This window comes from Mastomys coucha, unplaced genomic scaffold, assembly GCF_008632895.1.
Source record: "Mastomys coucha isolate ucsf_1 unplaced genomic scaffold, UCSF_Mcou_1 pScaffold4, whole genome shotgun sequence".
Taxonomy (NCBI): Eukaryota; Metazoa; Chordata; class Mammalia; order Rodentia; family Muridae; genus Mastomys; species Mastomys coucha.
In genome coordinates this window covers 22,394,955-22,406,795 of record NW_022196910.1, presented here as the reverse complement: position 1 = coordinate 22,406,795, position 11,841 = coordinate 22,394,955, and the positions used below count along the sequence as shown (strand labels likewise).

Below are 11,841 nucleotides of genomic sequence, written 5' to 3'. Positions count from 1 at the left end.
GATTAAAATAAAAGATGCATTTTACATTTCATCAAATTGTTGTTCACATTGGAGTATTATATATAAATATATATTTGAGGCCCAAGGCCTGGAAAATATTAGTACAACTTGGTATCTTAGTCTTACTATGTACTTTTTGAAAGTATTCCTTACAGGAGAAAGATTTTAAAATACTCATTTTATTCGTGCCTCTTTTTTTTTTTTTCAAAGAATTTCCTATCGAGTTGTAGTCTTTTTTATTGCTGATTTTTTTATTCCCAAATTTTTGCTGCTCATGACCAATTTTAATACCACTGTGTTTTCCTTCTATTAAACAGAAGTAAAAAGTGTAATCTGACGGCTCTCTCACTTACCTTGTGGCAGGCACCTTTTACCCTTGGTGTTCCAAACCCCCAGTATAGGAAGGAATTTTCTTTCAATCAGCAAATCAAACATTGAGCACACATTCCTCAAAACCATTTACCAGCACTGTCTGGACCATCTAGAATGCAATGTGAATTGCCTTGGTAAACGCAATCCTTTTTGCTCCATACTATCCGACACCTCAACAGTGCAGTTGCTGCCTTGACAGGCATTCTCCCAATCCTGTTTCTTGTGACTATTGTCTGTCCAATGGACACATCTCAAAACTACCACCAAATAGTTTATTTCTAAGTAGAAAGGTGAGAGGTCTGGCCCCATTTAAAGCTGCTACTACCGTCTTCAAAGAGGTGAAGGCATTCATAAGAGAAAAGTTGGAGGAGACTTGAGAGCCAAGGGTAGGAGAATTGCCCAACAAACTTTCCCTTCTCTGGGGAACAGATCTGGGGAACAGAAAACTCAAAGGTTGAGCCACAGCTTTAGCTAGGTTTTACAAATGCTACATGAGGGTGTCCCTGTCCAGCTCTCTGACATGAGTCCTGTGTGGAGCCTTACCGCATCTTCCAGGAGTTAGGAACTTTGGGCAAATCACTTACCTCTTTGTGCCTCAATTTCTGTATACTATTTCTAACCTACCTCACTGAGGTGGTGTGAAGATTCACTAATGTATGTAGTATGTTTGTCAATCCTCCAGTGGAAAGCACTATCTAGATCACACTTTGGATCACATTAGCCAAACGCACAGAATGTCCAAATTAGATGTGTGCTGAAGACAATCAGTCACTGGATCTCTATTCAACAACTAAAGAAGCAAATGACAAACAGTATCTATTTTCAAGTTTCTTTGCATATTTTTGGTGCAAAACAATTAATTTATAAACTTTTTTTTCTAACACTAGTGTCTAAAGCAGCATTTAAAAATTACTTCTGTTACTTTTTCTGTATTAGGATTTAAAGTCTATTTCTTACTGTATACCTGACTGAAGCTGTTCTTGGAGATGAATGTTTTAAATGTCTATATCCAAAAATAAACATTTTGATGTAACAACTGTGGACTGTTTGTCTTTTCTAGTTATAATAGGCTTCTTAATCTAAATTACTTCCCAGGAACAAGATGTCATGGTACTTTCCATATAAATAAGTAGCTCCACTAAGTAAAGAGCTGCTCACTTACATTCCTGTCTTCAATGAGCAACTTGACTCTTGGCTGCTGAGGCTTCTATACAATGACAAATCCACATAAGTTTGAGCTTTGGTTTGTTGGCATGAAATTATTCCAGTGGAATTCGTCTAACACATGCTACATAAAGATACTTCCAACGGTGCACAATGAAAAATGAAGGACATAAAACACAATTATTTGATTCTAACCGAATGGTGAGAAACCAAACTAAGTATAAGCAACCCTTTAATACCTCACTGCTTCAAATAAGACCAACAACTCTTTACAGAGACAGCCACAGGACTTAATTTTCTAAAACTCACCAAAGCCAAAGAAGTGAAGCCATCTCAACTGTTTAATGTATACTCTGTGATCAGTAAAATTAAACACAAACAGCATAGATACAAAAATATTTATTAAGTCATTCAATAAATTAAGTGTACAGCTTTTAGAAAAGGCAAAGATTTCTATAATAAACAATTTAGAAAATTTTAAGTGTTTCTTATACTTTTAAATCTACTAAAGAAGATGTTTACTGACCTTGTTATTACCAAGGAGACAGCTCAAAGATGAGGTAAAGGGACTCCAGGATGGATATATTTCAAGCAAAATGCCAGAAAATATCAATAAAATAAAAATTAATTTGAAAACCTGATTTTTTAATTAACTAGTTCCTTTTATTTTTGCATTGTCAAAAGATTGTCAATGAATGTTCTAAATATATGAATACTTCATTTTTCTTAGTATAATCGTAAAATCTTGGGGCACATGCAGTGTAGCGTGCAGCTACTACCTTTACTTGAGGCAGCTCATAGATTTTGGCAAACAGTAAGAAAGCGTCTTAGTGCCACAGGTTAACTGTCACACCTTTATTGAGTTTCTGGCTTCCCCTTTCTTCTGGCATCACTCCCCAGGAGACCCAAGCTCCTCCAGTTGTTTTCTTTGTGTAGTCTCCAGTTCTTCCAGTCTTTTGCGGAGGAGAGAGAGCTCTCTTTGATGTTGTTCCTCCTTAAAAATGACACATTAACAGAAACCTAGAAAAACTAGGAAAGTCCCTGCCATCTGCCTCTTTTACATAGGCCTCTAACAATGTGGCACAGAAATGACCCATGCTAGCAATCTAAAAGCTAGTCACGGTTCTCTCCTGCCTCAGACTCTACTCTTAAGTAAAACCCAGTCTGTTCCTCCCTAGGAGTAAATGTCGCCAGAGAGCGAGTTGACAATGCTACTTGCAAGGTACAGGTACACAGAGGTGGCAGCTTTCAAACAAGACTGGAATGTCACTGTAATTTACTAAAAGCTGTACCTGCTCTGGTCAACAACTCAATCCGATGACTAAAATCTCATCATGACACTGCAATGTCTCATGACTCAGGCAGTCCATATTCTGAATGCCATCCAGTCAAAGCTCTGGGGCCAATAAAGGTAGCGCCTAGGCTCTGGATTCAGATAGTTTAGGGTTAGAAAGAGCTTAACTGTCATTTATTCAGCTAGGATCTTAGGCACATCATTACACTGCTCTCAGTTTCTTCTTCTATGGACTAGAAAGAAAAATGGTGCCTTTTCTTAAAACATTTTTAAGTAGTATTAAACAAAATTTTATATGGAATATGCAGTGTGTTGCATTAGTAAATTCTTGTGAGTTGTATAGAATTAAGCTACTCAGAGACTCACTAATTTTACGCTGTCTATAGCCAAATATGAGAACATCTTCCAAGAACCATCACTAAGACAGAATAAATCTAAATCTACTCAGAAAATACATACAGCAAGTTAAAACCGCCTTTAACTTCAAATGAATTTTAACTCTCTAAACTGATAAAACAAAACAGAACAACCTACGGAATATTTGTCTCTTGTTAAAAGTGCTCATACCTGCAGATGAGGGGGAAAGCAGAGTTCCACTCCAGGAACTATGGCTGAGGACTGGAAGTTAGCAGGACCGATCGATGATGTTGGAGGCATGTTAGGAACCAAAATGAGACTTCGGAATTCATTATGTCTTCTCTGTATGTCTTTTAGTCGCTTTTGAAGCCTTGTATATTCTTCAAATGGAACATTTTGTCTTAAAAAGAAAAAAATTTTTGTCCTTTAATAGTTACACCCTAATGAATGAAGATCAGAATATAATTTTTAAGTGGGAGAAAGATTCCTAAACTTTAACTCCAGTAAATGAAAATTTATCTAAAAAGATCACCAGAAAATGGCCTTTGTATCACTATTTACCGCACACCCCTGTGGCTGGAGCTGATGTGGATTCTCTTTGTAATCCAGGATTGTTTTACACCTCAAATGGGGATTATTAAAGGTATTCAACCACACCTAGCTACTAAATATGTTTTTGTTTGTTTTTGTTTTTAAGACAGAGTCTGACTAGCCCCTACTGGCCTGGAACTCTCTGTTTAGAGTAGGCTGGCCTCAATCTTGCAACTATCTGCTTGTCTTAGCCTCTAGAGTGCTTGGACTAAAGGCATGTCCCACCATGACTAGCCCTGTATATTAACAGTAGGTAATTATTAGCACTGCAAGATACCAACTTATTATAGTTTTATTTGTCAATTAATCAAAGATTAAAATACCTTGGGAGAAACTTCAGTACTTTTCATTTCTATTCTCCTATGAATGCTGAAAGTAAAAGAGGACTCTTGACTTCAAAACTTAAAAGTTGAGTTATAAAACATTTTTACATGAAATATAGTCAAATTTAAAATCATAAGTCTTTATATTTGAATTTACCTAATTTTGAGTGTAAATACTGATACAATAAAATACAGCATTTGGCCTCTGGCTCCCTAGTAAACTCAGGTAAAGAACATCACTTGTACAAGTAATGAGGTAACTACTGACCAGCAACCCTACAGAGCTTTAAAAGGAGCAGGTCATCAGGAAGAGTAAGGTATGATTACAGGCTTACAACTTTTCAGTCCACCACACTTCCACCTCTGGAAAGGGGAGAGGAACTGAAGGCTGAGCCGATCATCAGTGACAAATACTGTAATGAACTTATAGAATAAGGCTGCCATAAAACCAAAAAAGGCTAGGGGAAATTGACTGCAAACATGAGAACCCAAGCCAGGACAAGAGTACTCAGGTCGAACAGTCCAGTAAAAGCAGAATCAGTGAGCCCCAGGTTCAACAGGGCTCTCTCAAAAACTAAAGTGGAGAGTGACTTACAAGGGGGGAGAACAAGGTTTGGGAACTATAAGCTTGCTAAATACATGGGGGCCTAGAATGTGGTATTCAGGGCATGAATACCCCCATGCCCACTTTTTTCTTTACATCTATCCAAATGGCTGTTCATCTGTGTCCTTCATTGTATTATTTTAAATAAATGGTAAGTCTACTGTATTTCCTCAGTTTTGTGAACAACTCTAACAAATTAATAGATCTAAAGCACAGTCATTAGAACCCCAATTTATAGCCTGTAAAGGAGAGGTACAGGTCATGACCTGGCTTTATGACTGCCATCTGAAGTGGAAGCAGTCTTGTACGATTGAGCCCTCATCCTGAGTCAGTATCAGAACTGAATTAAAAGACACTTGGACAGTGTCCATTAGAGAATTTGTGTCCAAGAACACAGCAGAAAACATTGCTGCTCAGTAGGCATTTCTATTTCAGAAAAGTCAAATTCTTCATTAACTATCTAAGACTAACATTAATTAACAGTTCAAAAAGATTTTATCACCTTAAATCAAATGGCTCATCAATGTCACTATCAGCAACTTCTCTGAACACTACTGGCAGCTGACACTAGATTCAGACTTTGCAGCCATGAAGTTCATAACTATGCCACTGCTATAACTTTGTTGCCTTAACAAGAACTTATACCACCCTAGTCACAGAACTGTACCAAAGCCAGTGAGTGTCCTTTTTTAATATCACACAATACCACAAATACCTTATACATGATAGAGACTTCTGGCTTGAACATTAAGGTACACAGAAAAGTAAAAGGTAAAAAAGAAATCTTATAAATGTTAATTTGGGGGAGAGGGGCTGTCCATGCACCTTGCTGTACACAGGAGGCTGAGCTCACACTCATAGACATCTACTTGTCTCTTCCTGCAGAGTGCTGGCCATGAGTACACGGGTTAAGTAAGTACAGTGAGCTCAGAAACAAAGTGCTGGAACTGGAGAAGGCTCAGCAGCCAAGGACACTGGCTACTTTTCCAAAGGACCAGAGCTCATTTCCCAGCATCCACACGGTAGCTCACAACAGCCTGCAGCTCCAGGTCCAGGGGACCTCACACTCTTCTCTGGCCTCTGCAGGTACCTGCAATTTTGTGGTACACAGAAACTCAAGTAGGCACAGAGACATACATACACAGTGGATAAATAAAAACACAGTAAACAGAAACAAAGTGCTACACAACAACAGAGGCATATATACACATTACCTATTTAACACCTGGTTTTCTGTTTCTAATTCTTCTTTCTTTGCCTCCAAGACTTCTACTTTCTCCTGTAGTCTTTTCAACTTGTTCTCATGAAGAGATTTTCTCTAAAACCAACAAAAAAGAATAGTATAAGAAAGTGCGCTGATAAATAATTTCCTATTTGAAAAAAAGATGGTGGATACTTAAGGTGGTTTTTAAAATTTGGAGATTAATATTTTCAGTAAATACCAGGGACAGAGATTATTATATGGCTTGTACTGAAACTGCAAAGCCAAGAAACTCAGATCTACCTCATGCCCTCAGTGTAAAAAGTCTTATGAATGCCTACCAGAAAACTAGCACCAATAACCAATTCATTGCAGCAAGCTAAAGAAAACGAAGGGAGGCAGACTTTACTGAGTCTGCCTGCAATCTGCAAAGGAAAGAACAAGCTCTTCATAGTCTGCTGATACACAGTTAGAGAACCTGGAACACAACTTAAAATTAAAGGCCTGTTTGCAACCAATAAATTCCTACCGAAGCACAAAGGGAATGGATGGGAATGCTAAGATAAAGCACAAGCCTATCTTAGTTTAAAAGTATGTCTTTGTAAAAATTAAGAGAAAAATACATTTAATTTTATAATAAAGAAAAAAATTTGAAAAAGTGAACACTGATTTTTTTTAATTAATGGAAATGTCAAAGTATACAAAAGGAGTACATAAACTAAGGCATCTCTTTCAGTTTTTATAAGCAAGTTTTAAAAATAGAAAGATAGCCATCATGATGGAACTACTTTAGCAGATGCAGATCCCTTAGATATGTTTCTGACTGTTTACTGACACACATAGCAAGCTTATAAAACACACAGAATGTAAGTACAAAGCACAATGAAAATGCACAAAGTAAATGCAGGTCAAGAGCGCCGCCAGGACGGGTCTGTATGCTCCTTCTTGTCATGACCATTTGAAAAGGTAACCAACTAATTTCTTTCCAAAGCCACGGTTCTGCCACCACTTGAATCCATTTCATGAATTGAAAAATAAGAATACATCCTTTTGCAGATGGCGTTTTCTTTCAGTCAACATGCTTACGACGTATCATGTTATTTCCTAATTCACTGCCACATGCTGTTTTACCCTCCTGACTACCTCATTTATTACATTCACCCAGTCTACTGCTAGGGGTCACATAGGTACTTCTACTTGTGACAGACTAAAGATTCACAGTGGTGTTCCAGCAGTACCTCCATCGTGGGCATTACTCAGCCTTTAACATCAAACGGCATACCCAAAGGCCTCCTCAAAGGCCTCCTCGTGCTCCTCCTGAGATGTGTACCACTCTCCTGCCTTAATGACTAGACTCATTTACTTGTGACCTGAGGAACATGGAGTCCATTCACAAACCAATCTCACTTGTATAAAGAAACTATATAACATATAGCCTTTGCAACACTTTTTTCTAAGCATTTTATCTATGTATAGAAGCAATGCTATTGAACATTATAGTAGTAATTTTCCATTGTTATACTGTCATCCAGTGTACAAATATACCATATTTTAACTATTTTCCTATTGATAAAAGTTTCAATTGTTTCCAGTTTGGAATTCTAATTTTTTTTTTAACACACTTTGGTAACTATATATACTCATCCTCAATAAATATCTAGGACATGGGGTATTCATATTTTAGCATTAGTATATTCTGCCACTCTTAAAAAATGATTCTACCAATTACACACCCACTAGTTTGACATTAGAATTCAGGCCAGTCTATATCCTTACCAACATTCATTATAGTCAGTCACTTAAGTTTTAGCCATTCTAGTGGAATATATTAGAATCTTATTGTAAACGTTAGTAATTTTCCTGATACTTATCTAAAGATGTTAAATATCTTATCCTATCAGCCATCTGTATTTTTTAGGGACATTGTGTGTATACATGTGTGTGCTTGGTCTAATTTTACTCAATAAAAAAAGAAAATGTCCTTTTGAGTAATCTGATTCTTATGGATTGGAAGGAGTTCTTTACATATCCAGGTTATGAATCCTTTGTAAGTGAATATATTACAGATTCATGTCTCTTAGGGAATTTTCATTTTTAAAATTTTTTATTTACTTTTATATGTATGTGTGCTTTGACTGCATGTATATTTGTGCACCATGTATATGACTGATGCGTTGACAGAAGCCAGAAGAGGGTGTGGCATTCTTTAGGACTGTCATGTAGGTGCTGGGAATAGAACCTAGGCCCTCTCTGAAAAAGCACTCAGTACTCTTTTAACAATGGAGTAATCTTTCTCCAGCCCCTATCATGAAATTTTCTTTCTTTTTAAAACAAACAACAAACAAATTTTTACACACACTTTCAAGAAAAAGTTCTTTATTTTTAGAAAGACTTACTTTATTTTCGAACTGTCAGTGATATCTTTTATAGTTAGTACTTTCTATGCCCTATTTAAGAAACGTTTATTCATCCAACTTCCTCTGGTTTTCTCCCAAGGTCTTGTTGGCTTATCTGTTTGTTTACATACTGGCTATGTTTGCTTCCACCTTTCACATGTGCATATATGAGTCCGCCTCCACCCTGCAGTGCTGAGGGAAGGAGCACTGACAGGGTGCCCTGAAGAGTCTTTTCTACTGAGATGCAGCTGTGGACACCTTTGTAGCAAGCTCTTGCTTGCCTCATTTCAAGATTGGTTATTCTACTCCTTCCAAAACTGTGTAAGTTTTACAGTTTGTTTTTTATTTTTACAAAGAAATGTCCAAAGATTTTGATTATATTTAGTTGTAGATCTACTTGGGAAGAACTTTTAAAAAATGAATTTCCTAAATCACAAACAAGATACAGTCTCTTTAATTATTCTTTAAGTTTTTCTGAGCAGTTTGTAGTTTTAAATAGTGATGTTTTATATATCTACTATTAGGGTCAGTCCTATATATTTCAAATTGAATGCTATTGTAAATGACATTTAAATATTTCATTTCCCAATTCTGTATAATAAAGATAACTGGTTTGCTTCTTGAGTTTCTAGTCATCAATTTAAAAAAGTTACATATTTTAGGCTGGGTGTGGTGGCACATCTTTAATCCCAGCACTCAGGAAGCAGAGGCAAGCAGATTTCTGTGAGAGAGTAACCAGGGCACAACTGTCTCAAAATATAAATCAATCAATAAATACCCCATACCTATTTTTAATACTTACTCCTACATTTGTTTATATTTTATGCATAATGATGCAATTTATGAATAACAATCTTCTCTTCAACCATCATATCCATTTTTTTCTTTCTACATTAAATTAGCTAGAACCTCCAAGACAAAAAATAATGAACAAAATGTTCATAGTGGGAAAATTTGGCTTGTTCCTGAGCTTACATAAAAGAAACATTTAATATTTAATCAGTAAGTGTGCTAGCCAGAGGATTTTGTAGTTACTGATGAGCAAATTGAAAATCCCTCCCTACTATGAATTTGGTAATTGCGTCTAGTATGAAAGGCACCGGATTTGTGGTTTGTTCAGCAGTTCTCTGCATCCATTAAGATGGACACCACAGTTTGCCTTCTGTGTTGATAGACCACTCAGCTATACTGGTCAGTTTTGCATGCTAACCCATATTTAGTCTTAATATGAACCTTACTTACATGCTCAAGACACATTATTTTAATATATAATATTCTTATATTTCCAATTTTGTACCTGTGTAAATGATGTTAATTTCTCTTTTGACTGTAGCAGATGTGAATCTCATAAAATATATGAAGATGATCTACTTTTCTATTACCTGGGAAAATTAAAACTAGTATTATTTCTTCCTTAATTATTTAGAAGGATTTACCAGTGAAGGCATGGAAAAATTTTCTTTGTGGAAGGCTTTAATTAAAGATCTCATTTCTCTATTCTTAATAGATGTAAGATTTTTCAGATTTCCTAGTTATTCTCATACTCCTTCATTAAGATGTTTAAGGAATGTATTCCTTTCATTATATATATATAATCAGCAGTTCTGTTTACAGTATTTTTTTTTTATCTTACTATCTACACAGCATGTAGTAGTAACTACTTCTCCATCAATGATAAACATTTTGTCTGTCTACTTGATCCTCTGTGGTCTCTGAGAATCACCAACATTTTAAATTCTGTACCGGAAGCTGCTTGGACCTCCTCTGGAGTGCTAGTTATATAGTTATTTCCCTTGATTTTTTGATACTGCTATTTTCTTATGCATTCCTCCTGTTGCAGTTTTTTGCATTTATTTACTTGTGTGGAAAAGGTATGGGAGTGTCACAGCACACATGTGGCAGTCGGTGGACAACCAGTTCTTCCAGGGACTAAACTCAGTTGGGCATGGCAGCAGGCACCTTACCCACTGAACCATCTCACCAGCCTTGTTATTTTTATTTTTGCTAACTATTCCTTACAGCAATTTAAGTTTACAAGACAACTGAATAAACCAGTGAGCAGTTTCACCGGCTGCCCTATCCCCTCAGCTGATGTTATCACAGCGTACACTGCTGTGCGTTCATCTTAACTGATTAACCAACACGAACACATTACTCTACCTACTGTGTTCTGCTGTACTAGGACTCATTCTTGTTTCCAGGGGTTTGCACCAAATGTAAGCCACATGCTCTGCTCTTAGAGCACCACACCTTAATGTGCTCCCTAGCATTCTTCATCCATCTTCAAACCTAGCAGGCACTGACCTTTTACTCGCTCCATAGTTCAGCATTACTAAGTTCTACTTAGACTCCTATCTTTCAGTGAGACAAGGACACTTTCTGTGTCTTTGTGTGGGTTGCCAACTCACTTCTTTTTTACTGTGATAAAACTGCCTAAGTGTTCCACAGTTTGTGCATTTACCTGGTATAGGATACCTTGATTGTTTCAAAGTATTGGTATAAAGCTGCTCTGTGTTTCAATTCTTCATAAAGACGGATGTTCTAAATTGATTTGACTAAATCAAATTGAGATGTGATAAACTGGCTGTAGATAGGACAAAGAGTTTATACAGCATTGTATAAAACAGAGTAACGTGTCAGGTGGTGGCACAATCTGCATTCCCACTAGCAGTGAAGGAGAGAATTCCTGATGTTCCAAGTCTCCACTAGTAATTTTAACCTCTCTGTGCTATAGTGTTATCTCTATCTTGTATTTATATAGACCTGTGCATTACATATAAAAATCTGAAGAAATAATTTCCAACCCATGGTTAATGTTATTTCCCTTAACAAAGTTACATTTGTTTCTGGTAGGCACCTAGGAACATTAGCTATGTGTTTAAGTTTAATTCACTTTTAAGGACTGAGTTCTGAAGCTCTGCTCCAATAGTTAGACACTTGTTCTCTCAGTTTACCTCTGTCCAGGAGTGAATCTTTAGATCCCAATCCAAAGTACTAGAGGATTTACCTGAACTCCTGCTTTGTAGCACAGTCAAGACTGAAATTATTGCTCTGTAAACTTGTGAGGTTGTCAAAGCTTTTTCAAGTTCTTAGCCTATCAGCTCTCTCTTCTGGACTCAGCACTGCAAGCACACTCCACCCAAGGTGGCTGGTTTCAGTGACTGGCTAGCTCTCAGAGACCTTCCTAGAGACAGTTTATACTGTTCTCCCAAGGGTTGCCATGTGTCTTAGCCTTGCTCAAACTGTTTTTAACAAAATACTTGAAGTTTTGGGTAACTTATGAACAACAGAAATGTATTTCTCATTATTCTGGTGTGTGGGAAGTCCAAGATTACAATGCTGGTGAAGTCTGGTGAGGACCTACTTCAGCACTACTTCAGACCTTCTTCACCTACTTCGTGCCTTCTCACTGGAACTTAATGAGGTAAAAGAAAACAAAGACAGCATTTTGTGGGCTCTTTAATAAGGACATCAAAGCCGGGCGGTGGTGGCGCACGCCTTTAATCCTAGCACTTGGGAGGCGGAGGCAGGCGGATTTC

The 11,841-nt window shown here is 37.0% G+C and overlaps 1 protein-coding gene across 7 annotated transcripts in view; it reads right to left on the bottom strand.

The window, feature by feature from the left end:
• Positions 1–1,920: 1,920 nt before the first annotated feature.
• Positions 1,921–11,841, bottom strand: part of Cep83 (centrosomal protein 83) — a 114,241-nt gene continuing 104,320 nt past the window's right edge. For 6 of the 7 annotated variants that reach the window (XM_031350394.1, XM_031350391.1, XM_031350390.1 and 3 more), the window contains 3 exons: positions 5,920–6,023; positions 3,398–3,587; positions 1,921–2,530 (listed from right to left, as the gene is read on the bottom strand). In XM_031350394.1, coding sequence (XP_031206254.1) covers positions 2,426–2,530; positions 3,398–3,587; positions 5,920–6,023 — 399 coding nt within the window. In that variant the 3' untranslated portion in view covers positions 1,921–2,425. Of the gene's footprint in view, positions 2,531–3,397; positions 3,588–4,077; positions 4,148–5,919; positions 6,024–11,841 lie in introns of those variants that run through there. The other variant, XM_031350396.1, reaches the window with a different exon arrangement.